The sequence below is a fragment of the Monosiga brevicollis genome, genomic scaffold (genome assembly GCF_000002865.3).
Source record: "Monosiga brevicollis MX1 MONBRscaffold_6 genomic scaffold, whole genome shotgun sequence".
In the NCBI taxonomy this organism is placed as follows: Eukaryota; class Choanoflagellata; order Craspedida; family Salpingoecidae; genus Monosiga; species Monosiga brevicollis.
Window position 1 is genome coordinate 1,028,050 of NW_001865043.1, and position 22,460 is coordinate 1,050,509.

General features: G+C 55.3%; 4 protein-coding genes across 4 annotated transcripts; 1 reads left to right on the forward strand and 3 right to left on the reverse strand.

The window, feature by feature from the left end:
* Nucleotides 1–205: 205 nt before the first annotated feature.
* Nucleotides 206–1,845, reverse strand: MONBRDRAFT_7153 (uncharacterized protein; the record flags this gene model as incomplete). Its single annotated transcript, XM_001744697.1, has 3 exons — nt 206–787; nt 887–1,043; nt 1,157–1,845. The coding sequence occupies 3 exons, from the start codon at nt 1,843–1,845 to the stop codon at nt 206–208; spliced, it is 1,428 nt and encodes a 475-aa protein (XP_001744749.1).
* Nucleotides 1,846–6,735: 4,890 nt separating this feature from the next.
* MONBRDRAFT_24330 (uncharacterized protein) lies at nt 6,736–8,028 on the reverse strand (the record flags this gene model as incomplete). The annotated part of the gene is made up of 2 exons (XM_001744698.1): nt 6,736–7,815; nt 7,858–8,028. The coding sequence occupies 2 exons, from the start codon at nt 8,026–8,028 to the stop codon at nt 6,736–6,738; spliced, it is 1,251 nt and encodes a 416-aa protein (XP_001744750.1).
* A 2,100-nt stretch (nt 8,029–10,128) lies between these two features.
* MONBRDRAFT_16141 (uncharacterized protein) lies at nt 10,129–12,481 on the reverse strand (the record flags this gene model as incomplete). Its single annotated transcript, XM_001744699.1, has 6 exons — nt 10,129–10,369; nt 10,472–10,653; nt 10,782–11,239; nt 11,548–11,623; nt 11,693–11,841; nt 11,902–12,481. 6 exons carry the CDS (start codon nt 12,479–12,481, stop codon nt 10,129–10,131), a joined length of 1,686 nt encoding a protein of 561 aa, XP_001744751.1.
* A 6,184-nt stretch (nt 12,482–18,665) lies between these two features.
* On the forward strand, nt 18,666–22,131 carry MONBRDRAFT_7155 (uncharacterized protein; the record flags this gene model as incomplete). The annotated part of the gene is made up of 5 exons (XM_001744492.1): nt 18,666–19,842; nt 20,083–20,210; nt 20,376–20,564; nt 20,711–21,367; nt 21,721–22,131. The coding sequence occupies 5 exons, from the start codon at nt 18,666–18,668 to the stop codon at nt 22,129–22,131; spliced, it is 2,562 nt and encodes an 853-aa protein (XP_001744544.1).
* Between the last annotated feature and the right edge of the window lie 329 nt (nt 22,132–22,460).

Here is a 22,460-nt window from a genome sequence, read left to right on the forward strand (position 1 = left end):
TGCGGGGTAGGTGGCTTTTGCCCGCGATTGGGTTTGAAGCAGGCTTGGCGTTTGTGGGTGTTGATGCCCACATAGTGAAAATACAAGGGTATATAGCTGGGGTAAAGCTGGTTAGTGTGGCCATGATTTAATCCAGGTAGCCAAATTGGTAGGCCTCTGCCATGAGCTTCTCTCGAACATCGGGGTGCGCAATTTCAATCAGCGCCTAATGGGTGAGGGGAATAAAGTGAGGGCAGATGGTAGCTCCTGGTGTTCTCCGAGGGCGGGCGATGGCAAGGCAACAGGCAAGATGCAGCTGAAAGCGTGAAAACGGGAAGCCGGCGAGGCAGATACATACCACAACACGCTCCTGGACTGACAGGCCCTTGAGGGGCGCGACACCATACTCAGTAATGACCGTGTCAACGTCATTACGGGAGATGGAGATTTTGGCACCAGCCTGAAGCTGGGACACAATCTTGCTTTGCCCGTTCTTACTGGTGGAACGCACGGCAATGATGCTGCGGCCGCCGGGGGATTTTTGAGCGGCCACGTGCGTATCAGCCGCACCACCTACGCCAGAGAGCTGGCGATGGCCCACTGACTCGGAGACGATCTGGCCGGTGAGGTCCAGCTCGACGCATGTGTTGATGGAATGCATCATGTGCTGACGCGAAAACTCCTCCATCGAGTTGACGATACGACCGGGCACCAAGAAAACGCCGGGATTGTCATTCATAAAGTCGTACAAGTCCTGAGTACCGAGGGCAAACGAACCAACCATGCGCTCGGGGTAGCGCGATTTGTACTAACATGACGATGCGACATGGGAGAGAATGCAGAGGTGAGGTGAGGTGAGGCGAGGCCGCGGCGGCCGAAGGCAAACAGTCAAGAGGGGCGCACGTACCTTGCCGGTCACGACACCGCTTTGGAACAGCTTCATGAGGCAATCATTAATCATCTCGGTATGGACGCCTAGGTCCCGCTTCTCCAACAAGGCGTCGCCGAGAGCGTTGGGGATGCCACCGATACCAAACTGAATTGTGGCCTCGTCGGGAATGAGACTGGAGACAAGACCAAAGATGAAGCCAACGACGACGAGGCAACGTTTTGTGAGTCAGCGTGCGTGTGAAGAGCCCTCGGGCAGGAGGCAGGGTCGTGGCAGGCAGGGACGTACTCGGCGACATAGCGGGCAATGATCATGTCAATGTCATCGTATTCCGCCTTGGGCAGCTTTTGAAGCTCAGCAGTGCAGCCATCAATGAGGATATCAGCAGATTCGATGGGAATGACAGGGGAGCCATGAACATAGGGGATGTTGGGGTTGACTTCCAGGATGACGACATCGGCCTTGCGCATAATGTCGGTCTCGTAGACGCAGCCCGGACCCAAGGAGACGTAACCGTTCTCCTGGGGTGGAGTGCAGCTACCCCAAAAGACGTTGATGGGGCCGGCCCGCAGGATGTTCTCACTCCAGGTGGAGAGGTGATGCGGCATGTAGCTGACGCGTCTGCCTTGAAGGTGGCGGATGGCGTGGTTAAGAAACATGGTGGTGAAGTGAATGCGCTCACCAAGGTTTTTGTCTGCAAAGATGGGGACAGGCTCGTTTGGATTGGCGCAGTACACCTTGAGGTCTGTCAGGGTTGAATCCATTTCCAGCCAGCGATGGATGTTATGGTAGAAATAGTAAGGCTCGGAGACAGCCATGGCAGTGACGATGCGAGAGTCGGGGCGGAGGACGGCGGAAGCCACTTCGTCAATTTTGTCCACGGATACCACGCGGGGCATCCCACGACGGGCCGTGGTCATGTATCGCGCGCTAGATGCGCGAGCTGCCAGGGAGGCAGCTGCTCGGCGAGGCCACATGGTGGGCAGTAAAAACAGCTGCTGCGACCGGGTCCGACAGTATGCGACGAAGCCATCATGCGTGAGTGCGGCTTTGACACACGTGTGTGTGTGTGTGTGTGTGTGTGTGTGGCGCTTGAAGTGTTTCAAGGGCCACTGGCAGGCTTGTGAGAGCAGGTGCGCGTGTGGTCAGTATGGCAGCTCAACGCCCACATGGATCTTGGCAGTGCGTCAGAACATGTCGAAAATCAGTGAGGGAAGCGGGGGGCGATGGAGTCTCACTGGAAACGGCAGTCGGGGCTAGCTGGACAGACAAGCCCACCTGGTGGACTGAATTTTGGAACAACCAACTCAAGGATGAAATGGAGGAAGAAACTGCCTGTTGAGGTCGGCGGTTGACCTCGAGCGCGCATGTTGTGCGTCTCGTGTCTGTGTGTGTGTGACGGGTGCGTGCCAGCTGTCGAGTGTGTGTATGTGTGCGGGCGCGTGTGGCAAGCAAGGAGAAGGCGCTAACGTCATCACACTCCCCACCCAGTGCGTGCTTGTGTGTGTGTGTGTGTGTGTGTGCGTGTGGAAGGAGGGCAGAGGAGGTGTAATGGCTATATTGCCAGTGGGTTGAGGTGCGGCAGCGGCCGGGATTCAAAGCTCACCTAGGTCTGAGAGGATGTGTTGTTGTCCAGCAAGCGTCTGACAGCATCAGGCAGCGTCAAAAAAAAAAAAAAAAAAAGAGGCGCGTGCGTGAGCATGTGATCACAGGGAAACGGCAGCCAAAGCGCGGGCCACAGGCTGGCAACGGCAGGGCGTATCGCAGCACATTTGGGATCAGACGCATCGCCATTCACCCGGACAGCATATCCATCCCTCATCCATCACCTGCCCCACTGCCAAAGGGTCCTCATACCTGGCCGCTGCCGTAGTGACGCCGGGAAGCGGGTGGTACACACGCGACACCACACACTACGAGAAAATAAAATTCAGAGAGAGAGAGAGAGAGAGAGAGAGAGAGCGTGCGTGTGTGTGTGTGTGTGTGCGCGCGCGGTTGGCAGGCAAAGCTGACGCTATCTCGTCTCAATGTGTGAGGACGCGTGCGCAACAGCCACTGCAACTGCGGGGCACTTTCCAGTGGCCCCCGAGACGGTGTGGCGCTTAGGACCGCCTTTCACAGGCAACGAACGTCCAGCCCCAGCGACCCAGCTGCCCTTTTGAACTCGCTTGACTCTTGCCCCAGGGCCAGTGCAGCCGTCTTCCGGCTGCCGTTTGACGGACAGAGGACGTGGCTTGATGCAAGTTTCAGTGACGGGATCGGGTCCTCAATGCAAGCCGGGCGGAGCGACATAAACTCAACAATATGCGTTGATAACTCCAATCAAGCGCACCTCAATTCACCGTTACATCAGCTTAAATATCTGCATTAACTGCCCTCTCCCAGACGATAGCTCCGTGTCCGGGTAGAAATCAAAGTGTAAAAAAAGCCATACTTGACATAGGGCTGTATTACGTAATCGGTTCTCAAAGTCACGCAACCGGAGGAAAGTCGCGAAAGCAGTGACATTTACCATGTCGATGATGCAATGTGGACAACAGATGTTGTTCGCCGTTGTCGGCAGCAAGCTGGACTTGGGATCCAGAAGAAAACAACTCACACACACAAGCGCTGGAGTGACAGGCGGGCACGGCCGCCTAACAAAAGTCTAACAAACAACAAAACAACACTATGTTGATTGTGTACACATCTACAAACAAGTCGAACAGCTCCCAAGGAATGTCTCGACTCGGGTCTAAACTGTTCGATTCGGCTCTTCCGAAGCATTGGATGAAATAAGCACTTGCGTGCCCAAGGAAACTCTTTCAAACCACTGTCACCGTTGGTCAGAGTAGGTCGAAGAAGCATGCTGAAGCTGAGCGAAGAAAAGGAACGCCGACAGCGCTTGCATCTCCGCCGTTCCGCTGGTGGACGACGGCCACATGCCGGTCGGCAATGGTCTCGGGTAGTAAAACGTTGGGAGCGAGGTCATAGAGTGGTGAGAGGAAGGCGTGGTATCCGTGCTCATGGTGACAGCCGGGGGGAGGGGCACGGGCTCCAGCTGGCCTTGGGCAGGCTCCGCGTCGCTTCCTCGGCGAAGAAGGCTGCTAAAGTACACGGCCTCACTGGGCAAGGACGGGGTCTGACGCATTGTTGGATTGGTCCTAGCCGAACGCGGCGGATGACTCCAGGAGGAAGCAGAAGGAATGGGGGCCATGCTTGCACTCAAGCTTGAGTCATGCATGCGTCCACTCTGGGGCAAACTGGGTGAGGCCGAGGGTTGCCGCTGAGTCTTGTCCACGGGCACGCAATTGTCATTCACCAGCGCCTGAATATCAATATCTTCCGTGACAATACCCTCATGGCCTGATTGGCGCTGGTGTCGACGCAAGGAGTAGATCTACAAGAGGAGGAAAACGGAAATTGGTGAGTGCACTTTCCCAGACTGGAGATCAAGGATGTTGAATGTGTAGAGGCAGCCGAGCAGTGCCCAAACCAGTGCCTCTTAAACGTTCATGCACGCCAAAGGCACGGTGTCGTTCGCGCTCACCTGACGATATTGATGGCCACACTTTTGGCACTTGTGGGGCTTCAGGTCCAAATGAGACAAGATGTGTGATTGCTGTCAAGAGAGGGGCGCAAACGGGAGGACAGAGACTTTTGATGAGCGTGCCCGCATCAAGATGGGGCAGCAAGGGATCCCAAGTGCCAGCTGGCTTGACCAAAGGGCGAAGCAATAAACAAGTTGCAATCCACAAATGCTTGTCGCCAGATCCCATCTCATCTCGCTTTACAGCCTCTGGTGAGACGCCATGCGCCTGTCCCTTGCACGCCCCCGTACACGTGTGTGTGTGTGTGTGTGTGTGTGTGTGTGTGTGTGTGTGTGTGTGTGTGGGATGACGGGTAGATGCAAACGCGCACGTGTTTGTGCATATTGTGGGGGGGGGGGAGGGCTCATGGACAAGCAAAATGCTCGAGGACGTTCTTACCAGGTGGTCCGTGCGGTAGAGCAGCTTGTTGCAGATGCGACATTGATAGCCTGAGGTGGCGGTGCCTTCATCACTTCGGTGCTTGCGGCTGTGGCGGTGAAGATGCTCTCGTTTGCTAAACGTGGCATCGCACTCGGGGCACGCAATGCGAGCAACTTTGGGATGGAGTTCTTCATCGACGCTCGATGTGTCATCGAAGTCTTGGCGTGCAAGCTGTGAGGCCTCTTCATCAGTGGGCAGGGTTGAAGAGGGCGCCGGAGACGAGGCTGCGATTGACCGGCGCTTGCCGCGCCCCACATGTTGGCTCTTTTGACTAGGCGAACCCATTTGGTCCAGCATGATTTGTTCTCGAGTGACAAAGGCAGTGATCGCCGCGGACCGCGGCTGGCGGTTGTTCAGATCTCGGCGACGGGAGTTGGGGTGTGGCTGAAACCAATCACGTTGAGGGAAAGGGCGGCAAGGCAAGGGCTGGAGCTGTGGGCAGATTGGAAGTCACCAACGAAAATAGCACTCCGTCCAGAGTTCTTGAGAACAGCAGCACCAGCTACTTGAGGCGAGCAGGACGTATACCAGGGGTGACCGACTGGTCGCACAAGCAGCCACGCAGTGGTTGGGCGTGCAACAAGGCTGCTTGTTCTTTCATGTACGTGTGGACATGTGTGGCAGTGCTTTGAAGAAGAGAGACAGAGACAGAGAGAGCAGAGAGACAGCGACAAAGGCAGAGACAGAGACAGAGACAGAGACAGAGACAGAGACAGAGACAGAGACAGAGACAGTGTGCTGCGGCACCTCGCGCAAAAATTCGGACTCGCAGCCAGTCCGAAAAGGGAACCAGCTCTTTCCTCCTACTTTTTGCAACGCTTTGTATGTGGTGGTTGCAAAAGGCGATGTATGGAAGCAGGTGGAGGCGAGCCAGTGAGTCTGATCGTTGCGTATCTGTTTGGCTGTTCGGCTCGAAGCGAGATCTGGTCCAGGGCATATGTAGACGGCAGATGAACAGCCAAGATTTTGCGAGCGATCAAGCGAAGAGGTTGAAAAATGCAAAAATCTCCAAATCGCCCTTGACCACTGACTTGCTGCAGCAGGCAGCCTCGGCTCAGATCAGATCAGATCAGTCAGTCAGTCGCCTTTTGCCTCATGGGGAATGGCTCGCTGAGGCATTGTGTCGTTTGGTGGGACATTCAGTGGAAGGGTATGGTGATGAGTATGGTGGAAGTTGAAGGAGTGGACGTTGACCTTGTGGTTTGTTGTGGGCCAAACGAAATTTACGCACACCACCACTTTGTGATTGCTGTCCGGTTTGGTGCAAGCGCATCATCATCATCAGCTGTGCATATGCACTGTATGCCTCGCGTATCATGGCTCTGGCTGTTCTGTTCTGTCCGCCTTGCACAGTCATGTGACATCAACACAGAGACCGAAAAAAATAAAATAAAGGAACAACGGGCATCGGAAAATTGAAGACACTTCCTGAGGTTGTGGGATGTCTGGGTTGTTGAGGGTATCGAATACGGCGGTTGAGTGTAGGCATCATGAAGCGTGGTATGGAGCCATGGATCGGTTGCCCTGGACCCACTTTCCACTGTTGCTGACCACGAAGAAATTTTTTTGTCGACGATGGCGGCGTGACAGATTCGACCACCATGGCAGGGCGATGAGGTGTGGTGACTGTAAACAGGTCATGATGTGAGCGGGCGACCGAACGAACATCCCTCCTACTAACTAGTCTCAAACAGAATCACAAGGTTATGCCCAAGTCAAAGCAAATCGTGACAAATGGTAACAAAGTCGTGGCATGATATCAAAAAGTCATGAGCAACTGCAAAACAATCACAACTGTTCCTTTCGAAATCGTAAGCAACACTCAATTTTTTTCGGTGATGAAATCGCGAGGATCATTCAATTTGAGCTGCGCAAAGCAGCTGATGCTGCTCGGCGAGCTCGAGCCTGAGCTTTGTCACGTTGTAGTAGCAACCGCTTATTTTCACATGTAGATTTAAAGTCATTCACGTTAGCATCGTCTTCTTGGCTGGCGGCAACGGCTCGAGCAGTCTGGCGGCGAGTTCGGGAGTTGTCGACAGCCATGTCCATGATTGGCGCGAGCTCGAAGGATTCACGCCTGTGTCTCAAGATTCCGCCAGTTGCAGCCCTGATCTGGTCATAGTCTTGTTTGTCACGAATGCGTAGCTGGTCGCGGCGAGCTCGAGCCTCATCTTCATTTACGGCGCCATCCTGCCAGGCTTTCATGTACCTGTGTGTGTCACGGATTGCTCCTTTCAACATATCTTTTCTCAGGTAGGATCCAAAAACAACGTTGAGAATCTTCTCGAGCCTCTCTGAGAGGCGCGTGTAGCCAAAGCTTGATGAACGCGCGCGAATGCCTTCTGCAGCATATTTGACGGAACCAAAAACGGTCTCAATGGGAGCGAAGTCGGGCTGGTATTTTGGCGTTGGGACAACAAGAACCGGACCACCGTACAGCTCACGATCCAACTCATAGTAAATGAGCGGTGAGTAGCGCTCATCAGTTTCTGGAATTGTGCTTGAGGCGCGCACAAACACCTTTTTCGTATGTTCAACACCATGAGAGCCGGACATGAGACTGAGAGCTTTATAATGATGTGGCACATTGTCCCAGGTCACGACCAGAAGACCTGAGCCATACTTTTTTCGCCAGGCAGAGATTGTGCCCTCCAAATAGCGCTGTGAACTCTCGCCTGTACTATTGCCAATGTTGGTACGCAAGAAAACGATCTCTCCGGAGTAGGCCAATGCTGCAAAGAAAGAGATCGACGAACGAGGCGCTGGTGCCACACTCCTTGCTTGTCCTTGAACGACCCAGCCTTTGTGTCGCGTTGCTTGGGTAGTCATCCAGCTTTCGTCCGCAGAGAGAAGAGCATGCTTGTTCGACGAAAAGAGGAGGTGCTCCTCGTCCAGGGCTTCCAGGAATGTAATGTAATTGAGGCAAGCCTCCTGGGTCTGTGGGCCGAAAGAATCATGTCGACGAGGACGTAGACTAACGTACTCGCTGTCAATTCCAGAATCCCGGTTTTGCTTCTTCAGATGATTGCAAATGGTGGCAAGGGAAACATGCCAAGGCTCGATCGAATCGCTGAGCTCGAGGGGCTTGTAACGCTTTGCGTAAAGATACTCACGAGCGTCCGCTGTCGAACCTCGCTTGCCGTATCGCATGACATACTCAGCCAAAATCTCTTCATCCTGAGCATCCAAAACAGAAGGGCGGCCAGATCGTGGTTGTTGAGGTTTGAGATGTGGTTCTTCTGAAGACAGCTCGCCTGCGGCGCGCATATTCAGGCGCTTCATATATTCGCGGCGCCATCTTGAGATCGTTGAGACTGATATCTGTTTTCCAATTCTCCGCTCGAGCACAGCGGCAATCTTGCTATCAGAAAACGATTCCTGATGCTCATCGACCTCATCCAGTGCTACCAAGAAAGCCCGGCGGTCGCTGTCCGAATAGCGGCCAACGCGCCTTCCCACTCGGTTTTTTCCACAGTCGTTTGGGCCCCGGGTGCGTGCAGCTTCCGAGGCAGCTTGGGGGGGCGATACTGACTCCGAATCACTGGCAGGGGCGTTATCAGCAAAGCCCCATGGTGCACCACTGCCAGGGACATCATCACCCAACGATTCTGGCAAGCTCAGCAGGTGATCAGGTGGAGCATGCTGAACTGGCGTCTTGAACTGCCGCCGTGCACGTCGCCTTGACATCTCAACTTTCAACGGAAAAACATTGAGTGTTGCTTACGATTTCGAAAGGAACAGTTGTGATTGTTTTGCAGTTGCTCATGACTTTTTGATATCATGCCACGACTTTGTTACCATTTGTCACGATTTGCTTTGACTTGGGCATAACCTTGTGATTCTGTTTGAGACTAGTTAGTAGGAGGGATGCAGTGTGCTGGCCTAGCGCCACAGCAAGGCGCATGCCATACAAATGACCAGACTCCGCGTTGGGGTTTGACATCCATGTCGGACTCGGAAGTTACTTTTGCAGGTTGCGAAAACGTTGGGCTGAGGTCGCGCACGACCCAAGCGGCTGGTAGGCAAGAGCATACAAAGGACTCGACGCACCACACACCACACTGCACACCACACCATCAGAGCGCAGGGCACCATCTCGCTTGACCTCTCACCCGCCGCAGCCGGCGACGGCACGGCCAACTGCGATGCTTTCTTCAAGGCGTCGATGTGAGCACCACGTGAAAAAGCGTGCTGGTTTGGGATAGTGGGTCGGTTATGTCCTTATTCATGACATTCATGTTGCAGGAACCGCTAACTCCACCGTCGTGTGCTAACATCGTGCAATAAGTCACAACGCAGAAGATCATGCATCTTCTCATGAGCGCACAGCATAAGCTGATGGAGCGCTGCTAACCCGGTGTTTGGATTGCGGCTGACATGATTTGTCAAAGCTCAGCAGCTACCTGAAGAGCGCAGGCTTCACTTGGCACCTCCAAGCGCCACAATCAATCAAACGCATGTTCAAAAGGGCAGACCACACAGAGCAACAACAGCATGAAATGTGTTTTTTTTTTTTTACATGTTTATCCGGATGTATTCCGAGCTCGTGGGTCATTCTCCCCAGTACGCCTCTCAAAGCCCATGGCAAAGCATGGTATGCATGGGGCAGGCAGGTACTCGAGTACATCCCATCCCTCTTCACACCCTCTCCCCGCCCTGGCGGCGGTACATCCAAGACTGTTCCCCACAAGCTCACTCCGATCATTCCTCTCAAGATCAAGAAAGTGCCAATTTTCAATTAAAAAAAAAAAATGAAATAAAAATGAAACAAAGACAGATCATGTCTTTGCTAGCGTCCACTGACGGTCGTGCCGGGTCGACGCATCATCATGCCTGCTGGCGCAGCCAGCACCATCGACTCCCCAGGCGTGGCCGCTCGGTTCAGGAGCCGCCCCTCATCAAACGCCGTCACGCTATCCGTTTGCGTTGCCACCGGCACAAGACGACCCGACAGCGCACGCGCCACTGCAGTGCAGAACGGAATGGTGGTGCTCGTATCCTCCTCGTCCATCTGAAACGGCGCCGTGGGCATGGATGATGAAACGGCAGGCGCGAGGAACCCTTGATAAATGAGTCTGCGTCCACCAAAACAGCCCCCCAGCACAAAGCGCATGAGAAAAGACACTCACACGAGGCATACGCCCACAAACAGGTGCTGAGCGTCCTCCCCACCCCCCGCCTCTTTTTTTCGGTCCACCCCTGACTGCATCAGGCTGCACACAGGCAGAAAAGAGCTGGTGAGCAAGCAACCTACAAGCCATCCAGGAGCAGTTGAAAGTGGTGGACACCGCGACGCGGCGTCTTGCGATAGTTCCATAGACGGACACCACCCAAGCACTGCGCAGCCGGGAGCAAGATGTCAACAGCATTGCCACCCCGAGGCAAGAACGGTGTCAACCACATGTGACGATCGTCTGCCGTTTCATTCTGTCCGTCCACCAGTTTGTCCGGCGTCCGCACGTCCCCAGAGACAGCCGGAAGCACGTTGATACTAGGAAGTCGGGCACCAATGTTCAAGGGTGAGTCCAGACTGGCCTTTTGCAGGCACGGGGGTCAACCCGGTGCATGCGCTTTCTCCGAGACACGGGTGTACCTGTGTGGACTGGCGACCAGCATCTCGGGCGAGATGTGAATGGGCTGGCCGGCCGTGTCCAAGAGCGCCAGACCATTCAACCCCACGTAATGTGGGTCTCCGCATGTCGACAAAATGCACAATCTCAACCATGATCCCGCTGGCAGCCAGCTGGGTGCATAACACAGTCGTGCCGCCGTGACCTCGTAGAATCTAAACGTACAGAAGGAAGCAAAACATCCCAGCCCACAGATTTATCAATGAGGATTCCCACATCACATTCATTCCCATGCAGAACACAACAAACCAAAAACGACAGACAACAGGATACACAGGCAGTCGCGTACTCCTCTTGGTCGCCTTGCGCCTGAATTGCTGCCCGTGACGCTGCTTGACGATCAACTCCGTCAAGAAGCAATTCTTGGCCGAAATCAAAATGAGCGTGACCCGGGGCCGGGCGTAGGGCAAAGCCCGAGCTTGGAGACACCAGCTCGCCGTCCGCGTAAACCCGCAACCTTCGCACACCTCGGCCCACATCGTCCACACTCTTGTTGTAGTTCCACACGCGAATCGATGCCACAACTGTGGGACCTGGCAACTGTACCTTGAGCCAGTGTTCTGCACCCACCGTGAACGGAATGAGCCACATGTGCTCGTCGTCCGTCGTGCGCGTGACCCCATCCACCAGCTTGTCCAGGGTGCGTAGATCACCGTCAACGTCTGGCAAGGCATTCAAGTCCCTCGGCTCTGCCCACAAACTCGATGCCTGCAGCGCAATCAAGCGTCCTTCTGCATCACACCCAGCATAACCGGCACGAAGCATGTGAGCTGCCGGTGCAACAGCGGAGACAGGGTCCCAAGCAAAAGTATTCAGCTATCCGGCAAGCAATGCCTTTGTTCCGCAAGCCAATGTCTGCCTCGTACAGGCGGAGAACACACACACACACACACACACACACACACACACACACACACACACACACACACACACACACACACACACACACACACACACACACACACACACACACACACACACACACACACACACACACACAACGACAAGAATGCTGCTCCAAGCATCCGTCTTGACGAACCTGTATCGCGCAGCTCTAGCCCAGTGAGGCCAGCGTAAAACGGATCACCATGCGTGGCCAGAATCTCCATGGCCAACTCTTTGCAAACTGGTCGTTGATCACAAAGAACACCATAGTCTGCCGATCGCTGCAACTCCTGCTCCACCTGGCCAGCCGAGAACAAGGAATCGGCACCATGACCTCCAGTGGTCGGCGACGCGCAAAACTCGTCCGTGGCCTCCGAAACCTCGACCTCGCTATGGTCGCTGCCACCACCAGTCTGTGGGCGTGCTTCTATCAGCGCCGGCCGTGATGCTTCTGCCTGGGCTTCAGACGCCAGGGCGGTTGCAATCTCCATAAATACGTGGTCCTGACGCGCCATGGTGTGCAGGCATTGCTCATCCGTGGTGAACAGGATAAGGTCGCCAAACCCGTCGGGGTCGTTCAAGCCCATATGCCCCGATGCCTGGCGAATCTCGCCCGTAAAAATGCATTTTTTATCCAATCGCATGGAAACTTGACGTGCTCCGCGATGTGAATGAATTCGACTTTGGTTGTAATTCCACAGCCGCAGCGCGCCAATCGTAATTGGCTGGGCCCACGTCAAGCGGACCACGGGTGGCGAGTCGATGGTAGCCATGAATGGCGCAAGCCACATATGCAACTCGTCGCATGTGCGGTTGACTCCGTCGATCAGGTTGGCAGCCACCCGTGGATCAGCCTCATGCCCCGGTATGTGCCGAAGACTCTCGGGCACCGCGTGCACGGAAGCTTGGCGTGTGATACACTGGCCACTGGAATCAAACACATCAATGCCCGTCAAGCCTACATAGTGCGGGTCACCCCAAGTCGAGTGCAGGGTAAGCTCAAGCTCACGGCCACTTGGAAGAGACACTTGAACGCCTTCCCTGCCCGTGGCATCGTCAGCAACGTGATACTGTTCGCCGTCGTCCATTGGCTTCGGCGTGAGGGTAGCCCTCATATCCAGTACACCCTCCCCCGTGAGCGTTGATGCACCAGAAGGCAGCACTTGGTCGGCATAGTCTTGGTCCTTTGCCTGTGCCGCTGGTCGCGACGGTGGTACGCGCCGCTGATCCTTCTCGATACGCCCGGCATGATGCTGGCGGAACAAGTCCAGGGAATTCATAGACGAGCGTAGAAACGCGTCTCCTTCATCGATCAACTGATGGAGGTGGGAGGCAGCCTTGTTGGATGCTCGGGTATCCAGTTCCAAACCAAAAGCAGGAGCCTGTCCAGCTGCCGCCCTTGAGTGATCCCCCATGCCATTCTTGCTAGCTACATTCCCTGCCGAGCGTCCAGCATGGTTTGCCGAAGCAACGCGCGCGTGTTGTAGCATGTCCGTCTCTGCTTGCGATGCCAAGTCACGAAGGACGCGCGCGGAGTCGGGTCGTGAAGCGGCGTTGCTGCGCCGGCCGCTGGTGGGTCGAGCCCGACTATGCTCAAATTCCCGAGCTGAAGATGCTCGTGGACGGCTGGGCTGCGGTGGTTGCCAGTCACCATCCGCAATCATCGATGCTCGGTGTGTCGTGCCAGCTGACGCAGCTCGCTCCATCCATAGCGCCGGTGTGGCTCGGCGGTTCGAAGCGGAGTTGGTGTCACGGCTCGTACCAGCACCAGCAGAGCACGAGCCACGGTCTGACATCCTTGGTGAGGCGTCGATGACTGTTGTGGCTGTCGTCGCAAACGCTTGCTGGGCTGTACCTTGCCGTCGCTGCGAGGATGGGCGCGCTAACATGGCGGGCAGCTTTGTCGTCTGTGAGCTGGTACTTTGGACGGTCTCCGAATCCTCCTTCTGAGGTGCCTCGGCAGCTTGCATCGCTGGGATGTCAAGCGCAAAATCGCGAGCCTTGCTGCCGGGGGCCCGGGGTACGATGCCATCAAATAGAGGTTTATCGTCCAAAAAAAAGGCAATCGACTTGACACCCGATCCTTCACAATTATACTCGTTGTAGTTCCACACCCGCACCATATCCAGCATGACATGTCGCGGAAACCAGATCTCAAGGCTCAGGCTCGTCTCATCTTCTCCTGCCTCGACTGGCCAGTGGGGTGTTCGAATCGGTAAGATGTTTTCAACACCGTAGCGCGCGCATGACAACCAAAGCATCAACTCTAAAACGTACAGATAATCATATCGCGCCGATTGGTGGTACGTCCCGGTCCAGTGAGCAAACGACGTGCTTCCTCCTCAGTCGCAGGACGGGCATTAACGCACAAGCGCAGGCTGTCTGGCCCCAGTGTCTCGCCAAAGTGATCTATCAGCTCCACCTGGGGTGCAGCAGGTCAGTGGTGGCGCGCCAAATTCAAACTTTTAGATTTCGGCCCTCAAAGCGTACATGCAAAGACGAAGCGACGTCCATATCGCGAGCCATGACGATGCTCTAGCTGCTGAGCGAATACGCACCTTGGTGAGGCCAGCCTTGAAAGCTTCGCCCGGCATGGTAAAGTCGGACCAGATGCTGCGTATAGCAATACGCAAGATACGCACAGCAGCGCGGTTCCGCCACCAAGCCCGAGCCTGCGGCTGAGTGTTTTGTGTTTTACTCGAATGAGCCGTCTTCGAGGCGTTTGCCAATGTGGTCACTCCCGAACCCGTGCTCTGGCTTTGGTCCGTGGGCGCAAGCAATGAGGGGTTGGTAGAACGAGCTGCCAAAGCATTGGCTGCACTAGTTGCAACCACTTTGGTCTCTGTTAGAGTGGTGGCGGTGCAGGCCTTGACGTCCATGCCGTCAACTGATGTTGAGGCTGATCGCGGTGGTGGCGCAAGCACTTTGGGAGCAGGGTGGTTTTGGGATGCTGAGACGTGGTTTGATCGCTCAGTGGTCTGTGGTACTGGATGCATGCTCGTGGAAGTGGATGCTTTGGGGCGATCAGCTTTGGCTACTTTCCGCGCTTCTTGGCCCCGATGATCTGGTTCTGGAGATAGACTGTCAGACGACTGTCGTCGCCGCATGGTCGTTGAGGCTTCCGGAAGCGCGACGGAGCTCGGAAGCGAGCTCTTCTCGAGTACGACGGTATCCTCGCGTGTCAACAAACCCAAAAAGGGGACATCCCCTTCGTCCGCCGCATTGGTAGGTCGCGTGGGTAAGGACGCGGCGGGCTCGGCCGATGCGAGTCCAACAGCTGGCCCTGGACCGCCTTCACCTATGCTCTGTCGGTGCCCTTCCTTGCCTTGAGCCTTATCTTGCAGACGCTCTTGAAGACGCTCCTGGGCTCGCCGAGCAAGCTGGGCATGCTTGCGACGCTGAGCAGCTGTAGGTTCAGTCGCCGTGACATCCAAGTTGGCATCAAACGCCACGCCACCTTGAGCTTGCTGCACGACACCTACGCCGGGTACGCTGTTCCCCTGCTTGTGAGCTTTGCCGGCCACCGGGTATGATTGTGCTGTCACATGAGTTGGTGAAGGAACAGCTGCATCCAAATCGACAAAAAACGCGGCGCCGTTGCCTGCTTGCTGCTCCTGAGCGGGTGCCTTGCGCGAAGTCAAACGGCGCCGAGGTGAAAGGTGCTCAAGAGAGCGCAAGAGCTCCATTTGCTGGCCCTGTTCCATCTGCGAAACCTGCGTAGTGTGCAGAGGACACGTGTGTGAGTTCATGACATGGCCCATGGCAGCGTGGGCTGCCGTGTTTGCGATGACATGAACCCTGTCCTCGGTGCATGAGCGGCCGTCGAGGCATGGCACACACGGACCTCTGCCGCAAAGGCATCAAAGCGTGACCCGCTGGTAGCTTTGGGCACCGGTTGGTCTCGAATAGGACGCTCAATGTCAATGACAATGCTCGCATCGTCCTCTGGGTCGACAACCATGTCCTCAACCACTTCAGCGCTGTCAGGGTCGTCCTCATCCCAGGACTCTTCGGCCACCTCATCCTCGTCTTCTGCCAAGGCCTGCTCGGCTTTTAGCTCCTTCCGCGCACGCTGCAAGCATGGGCGAGAGGAACGCGTTGGTCGCTTGAATACATGCCAAGCGCAGGCGCAGTCACAAGTCAAGCGTACGGTAGTGGACCAGCAACGAACCTGGAGTGCATCACGCAGCTCTGCAGAACGTTCGAGGCTATCACGTAGCTCACCCCACTCGCTAAGGCGAACCATCAGCTACCATGCCACAACCGTTGTCACGAGGGGTGTATCTCGTGAGAGCAACATTGTCGCACAATGTGACATGGGTATGTGTGGGGTGCTTCGCGCAGAGCAGAAAAACCGAGTACCGCATGGTGACGCTGCTCGTTGGCATGAGCATTGCCTTCGTCGCTGAGGCTGTCCTGTAGAGGCTCTCCAAATTCATCGCCACTGGCCTCAAAGTCGTCTTCATAGTCTCCGGTCAGTTTGCTATTGCAGCCAGGCCCCTCGGTGATGGTGAACCAAGGCACAATCATGCACACAGGTTCCGCGAGGATATTATGAAAAAAAGTCAAACATTCTGGCTGGGGAGGATGATGGGTCAATTTTACCTTGGTGCGTGAAGCGCTACAGCACGCCCCTCATTGGTGCGGATCCGTACGTGCGCTTGTGGCTGCCACTGTCGCCGAGACTGTGGGGTGGTAGGCTGTGAATGCGCCTGGGGCGTCTCTGCTCGTGAGCTTCCCCCAGGCGTAGGGCGCCGGGACGGCGTGCGCTGGCGACTGGTTGTGCGTGGACTGATCATGAAGTCAAGTAGGGTGTCGTGAGCAAAGCCGGCGCTCTCGACTGAGAGCAAAAAAGGAAAAAAAAAAAAAAAAAAAAAAAAAAGACGAAGAGAGGGCCAATGAACGAAAAGGAGAAACACGTGGGTGCAATAGGAACGTACGGTTTTTGTCGAGCGTTGGCGCCGTTGAGGTACAACGAAAATCCTTGCTCGCGCCGCTCCGCCTCAATCTGTACAGTACATAGGAATCAGGCGTGAGTCTTGGGTGTGGTATCATCGCCCTATCACAATAACCTTGAGAGGGGGCTGGTCCACAGTTTAGTAAGAAACATCATGCAGAATTAACAAACTTTGGCTTGGTCCTTTCCTTTCATACGCTTCAAGATCCTAACGGCAGAAACCATAATTCGATATCGGCCGACACCGGCCGACGCTTGCAGTGAGCTCGACCAGTTCCAAGTGGAGGGGCACGACCTTGACGCACCTGTTACGCTCCTGAAGCAAATCGAGGTACTCTTGGTATTGCGGATCTACCGTTTCCGCAGGTCTGGCCGCCTAACAAGGAACAAGCCAAGGAGGCTTGCACTTAGTTCAAGCGACCCATATCCATGATTGCTGTTGGGAGAAAAAGGTCATCAGTCAGATGATAAGCCGCGACATCCCACCTCGCCTTGCATGTCCTTGATCGGTGGCGGGCGGCCAGCCCCCGCTGAGCCGCCGCGACTCCAAGTCTTGCGGTTGGCCATTGTCGGCGGCCCAAGTGGGGTAGGTTTTAAACTGGCCGTTGGCCCCGGTCTGGCGACATGGTTCTGCCGGCTAACCTCGCCCGGATCGGACGTGCACCAGCTAGAGTCAATTGGCTCTGCAACTCCTGAAGCACCGATGCAGCAACACTAGCACAATCTAACAACAAAGCACGGAACGACACATACAGGCCCACCGCATCGGGTCAGCCAGCATCGTATGGCCATCGAACAAGAAAAGACATCAAGACCAGTACACGTCGCCCGCGCGCGCCTTTCCCACATCCCCCGGCCAGAATTGACCCCCACCTCTCCCAGCCTTATATTGTGGTCTCTAATGTAGCACCAATTCCTTCCTAAGTAAATCAACCCACATACCTCGGCTGCCGTTGCTGCCGTTGCTGTCGCCTGCTCTCAATCTTCCAGACAGCGCAGTGACCAAGAAATCCAGAGAGAGAGAGAGAGAGAGAGAGAGAGAGAGAGAGAGAGAGAGAGAGAGAGAGAGAGAGAGAGAGAGAGATAAAAAATAAAAAACTGCGGACCGGTCGCCAAGCTGTAGAAGAAAGTCTGTCAAATGTTATACTTTCTCTCACGTCGGTACCGTCGCTGACTCAAAAAAAAAAAAAAAAAGTTTTTCGATGTCGTTGTCGTGTTGTTGTCGTGAAATGGCAGCGGGGGGTGGTGGTGGAGTGTGGTTCGAGTCATGGCACCCATGCTTGCATTGATGGAGTTTGAGGAGAGGGCGGGGAGGAGGTCAGCTGGTTGTTTGTACAAGGGATTGAGTTGAATCTCATGAAGACCTGCATGCAATTGTGCGCACTAGGTTCTGTCAGCGCGGCTCGGAGCTCGTGTCTTGACACGCCCCCTGCCCCACGTGTGCACACTATCACGTCGCAAAGGCAGGTGGACTTGAAAAGTAATCCGGTTGCCATCACGGTATAGCCCTGAGCAATAGGAGGAGGAGAACATTTAGCAAGTTGTCTGAACCGAGCCTGCCTCCGCTTTCTGAACGTGGCGGGGGACATGGGCGCAGTCCCGAGCCAGGGCTGCGCCCCCACCTGAGCCTTTGCGAGTGGTCGTCACGGCAGAGTCGGTCCCTTTGTTTCCGGCGCCATGTTTCCTGCAGGCACTTGGCTGCGTAGCGAGTTTGCTTTTGAAGCCGAGAATCCGGATGAGCTGACTTTCACTCCAGGTGACCGGATCCTCGTACTGCCCAACCAGGTGCGTGGCCCCAATTTGGCAAAATTCGCAAAACCATTGCCCCAAGCTTCTCCGCGCTCCCGTTTTGCCTCGATTTTTCTCAAGTATGTCTGTGTACTATCACCAATGCAGGCTCCGGTGGAGGATCAAGATCTTTGGCTGACGGTATGCTAGCTAGACATGCTCACTCTTCTGTCACACACACACACACACACACACACACACACACACACACACACACACACACACACACACTCACACAAATAAAAAGGCAACCGCAGCAACTTCCCTGCTCCTCGCCCGTTTTCAGCTCAAAGTTACCCGTTGCTCTGATGCGCTGCTGGCAGGGTCGCAATGAGCGAACTGGGCGTGCTGGTCTTTTTCCAGCCGAGGGATACTGCGTTGAGGCTGAAGCCCCATCTGATGCGGGTATGTGATATTCCGTCGTCCCCAACCCTGCTCGGGGAAACCATGGCCCAAGCGTGCAGCTCACTGTGATCAACTTGACTTCACGCGTCTATCCGCCCACCAAAGAGAACAACGCCACCGTCATGACCACTGGCACTGAGACGACTGCGTTAGAATCGCAGATGCCCGAGCTCATACCTGTGCCACCCACAGACTTTGCCCTCGCTACCCATGCGCCTGACAATAGCTCAAGTCACGCCCAAGTCACATCCACGTCTCAAAGAGACCCGCCCGACTTGCCCAGCGTGCCAGCTAGCTCACAGATTGAGATTGGTGCGCAAGACCCATCACCTGCCGCCACATCCAGCGCACAGACACCCCCCTGTTCCACCGGAGTGCATGTAGCGTCACCAGAAGCCTCGTCAGCCTCCTTAAAGCCGCCCCTGATTGAGGAGAGACCGGACCAACCCAGCGATATCGCCCATGTTCAAGAATCTGCAGGCGCAGTGAGGCCACTGCCCACTCACGACGATTCTCCACCCTCCGTCATTGAGCAGTCGGCAACCCAATCGCGCATTCAAAAGCAGACAGCGACGTCAGACCCTGTACCCTTGACGAGTGCATCGCCTGAGACTCGGCCTTTGAATGGCTCTTCTGGCCCCGCTCCAGCTACGAGCGTGGAACTTTCTGGGGATCATCCAGTGCCTTCTAAAGATGATGTCGTAGTTCTGCGAACCCGCCGCGGACGTCAGGCTCTGGCCCTAGGTGATGCTACTTTATCCGCCAGCTCGACAGACCGCGCCTCGATCCTCTCGTCGTTTTACTTTCCGCCGCCGCCCGAGTTTGACGAAAGCTCGTCAGAGGTGGCGCCATCATCCAAACCGCTGCAGCATAGTGACTCGCTCCCCACATCTGCCAAACACGACCTCTCCTTTGGTGATTCGGTGGAGAGTGAAGCCAGCTCCATGGGCCCTTTCAGCCCTACTCTGAGGGACCTCAAAACCCTGCCACCCCCCAACATGACGTCAACGCCTTTGCGCCCTGAAGGAGGGGAGGCAGTGGGTTCATCTGCGGACCGAGATGCGCTGCAACAACGACGACACAATCGCCCTGTTATTGTTTATGACCTTCCGGTGGCCGCCATACCTGAGCGGCGGTCTTTGTGGGGCCGAGTACGCAGTGCCTTTGGATCCAAGCGAACGAGACCTGAAACCCCCACGTCCCCAAGCAATACCGCCCCCCGCCACAGGCCGGGCCGACCCGCAGACGTCGCCGAGGTGGCAGATGCTCTGACGTCTTTGGCCCACTCGCTGGATGAAGGTAGAGCGCCAGAAAACGTTACAGCGAGGACACCAACTCCAGTGGACTCGCTTCATCCCATGCGCACAAGGTACTTGAGTCTTCGCTTCCGCCTCTACACATGTCCACCAAACCACCGCTCTTGCTCTGAAGACTCAAATGCATTTGCATTCGTGTCGCTGAGATGTCTCGCTAGAATGTGTTTTTTCTTTCTTGTTCATTTGGGGGACTTGCTGGTTGCTGTTGTTGTTGTTGTTGAAGTTGTTGGTGATAATGGTGAAGTAGTGCTGGTGTACACCTTATTTCTGCGGGCTCCTGTATGGTTCGGTAGGACGCAGAGCGCTACATCAGCTCAAACCAAGCTCAATTTGTCGGCACGACGCGTCATAGTATGTCTTTATCACACAGAATAGAGAGAGCGCGCGCGCGCCACGGTGGGAGAGAAGAGGAATGGAGGGAGGGGATGAAAGGAGATAAAGATAAAATCTAGCTTGTGCCGGCTAGGTAACGTGTTTCTCATGCTTCCCCTCACCTCCACTCAATGCGCTGCGTAGATTCACCGCACGGCCATTGGCTTCGGTTTCGCCATTAACGGTGAATCTCCCGTTTTCATTACCACCGTGGTTCCTGGAGGACCTAGCGACAAGGGCCTTGCTGGACTGCTGCCTCGGGACATCATTCTCAAGGTCAATGGGACCCCTTGTCCTCGTGGGCCACGTACACATGTGGTTGCACTTGTCAAGGTAAGGCCTCCCCAAACACGAACAAGTTGTCTTTGAAGCAGGCTTTTGGCCTGACACTGCCCCGGCCCCTCCCCCTTGGTTTTTTTTTTTTTTTTTTTTTTTTTTTTTTTTTTTTTTTTTTTTTTTTTTATAATGCCATGGTGTAGAACACACCTCCGGGTCAGCCATTGGAACTTGTTGTGTGTCGTACGCCCGAGCAAAAGCGCAAGCGATTTGGAGGCGCCTCTACGTTGGACACAAATCACGCCGAGTCCCACCTTGCAACTTTTCACCGAACACTTTGGGAACCTCCTAATGACTCATCGCAAGGCCTCTCGGAAACGGTGGTTGTACCACCCTCGCCCAGCACCATTGCCAGTCCGTCTGTCGAGCTCACGACGAGGCCTACCAATGCGGTGCCCGTCTCCCCACCCGCGCTACCCAACCATGCCACTTCGACCTCCCAGCCAGCCGCCCCAAGAGCCGCCGCGCTGCCCGCCTCGAGCCCAAGCATTGACACAAGTCAGGCGTCGACCACTGTTGAAGTGCGGCGCCTGCGCGACATTGGTGAATCAGACTACAGCGGCTGGCTCAAAAAGAAAACGGGGGCCGTGGTGGGCGCTGGTGATTGGAAGCGCCGCTACTTCGTTCTCTTTGGCTCTCGCATGGCCTATTTCAAAAAGGCCACGCCGAATGCCAAGCCATGTGGTGTCTTGGAGTTGCAGCAGTGCCGAATACAACGCACACGTGAAACCGACATGGACAACACCTTTCGCGTCATTTGCAAAGAGTTTAAAAACTTGCTTCTCGCCGCTCCGACACAGGTTTGTTGCTTTGGCACAGGCTCTGTTGCGCTGCAGTTGCTGTTTCAGGGCCAGATCAATCAATACACAGGCGCTTTGCGACTGTGAAAGCGGCTTGATTCTGCTTGAGATACAGATGGCATCTGACATGACGCAAAATGCCCTGTGCTGCCGCGTCTGCTCGCGCCACCTTTAGCAATTGGTTAGAGCGAATCGAGCGTGGCCAAGAAGCTGGTCGCAAGGAGCGGTCTGCTTCTGCACAGCCATCTACGCCACATGCAGATCCTCAGTTGTCCCCGCTTGGGACAGCGCAACCATCCCAACTAGAGACACGTGGACCAACTCGGCCACCTGTAGGCCACGCAATGCTCCAGACCCCAGAGAGCGTTCAATTGGAGCTCAAGGACCTTGATGCTGAATGCTCGGCGGAACCACCGAGTCGCATGCTGTCGAGTGCAGGCCGTCCAGCCTCCATGACAGCTGATGACGAATTTGCACAAGTTCTTGCTGGTTTGCAGCTCCTTGGTCGTGACGCTCAAGCCAATACGAAAAGTTCTGTGGTTGCGCCACAAGGCTCTGCACGCACGGCCTGGGCTGACCCTGAAGCAGACGTGCCCCGCTCGGCCCGCCCCAGCATAATGCTCTTGGGTGGTGGAGACGCCTTGGAAGAAGGTACAAGTGATGATCCAGCAGCCGTGTTGTCCCCTCAATACGCACCTCGAAAGGCTTCGACGGACTCCGCCCTCGTCTTCTCGGAGCATGCTGAGGCGGAGACAGATATTTGAGTGCGATCTGTATATCACCAACACGTGAGCCACAGCAGGAGCAGATGGTTCGGTATCAGGCTGAGCTTATGGTGAGCTATGGCGATGCGCTTTTGAATGAGAAACCATCGACCTTGGCAGAAAAGAGTGTTGATAAGCGTGGTCCCTATGTTGCCAAGGCATCTCAACCACAATCCTTCTCTTCTATTTTGATGAATTGGCGGTTGTTGATTTTCACATGTGAAGAAATTCTCTTCTGCTCCGAGCCCGAGGTCGTGGCTTTTTGTATTTAATGCCCGCTTCTCAGAACGTGATGGGCATCCTGCCAGAGTGGCTTGAAAGGATCAGTA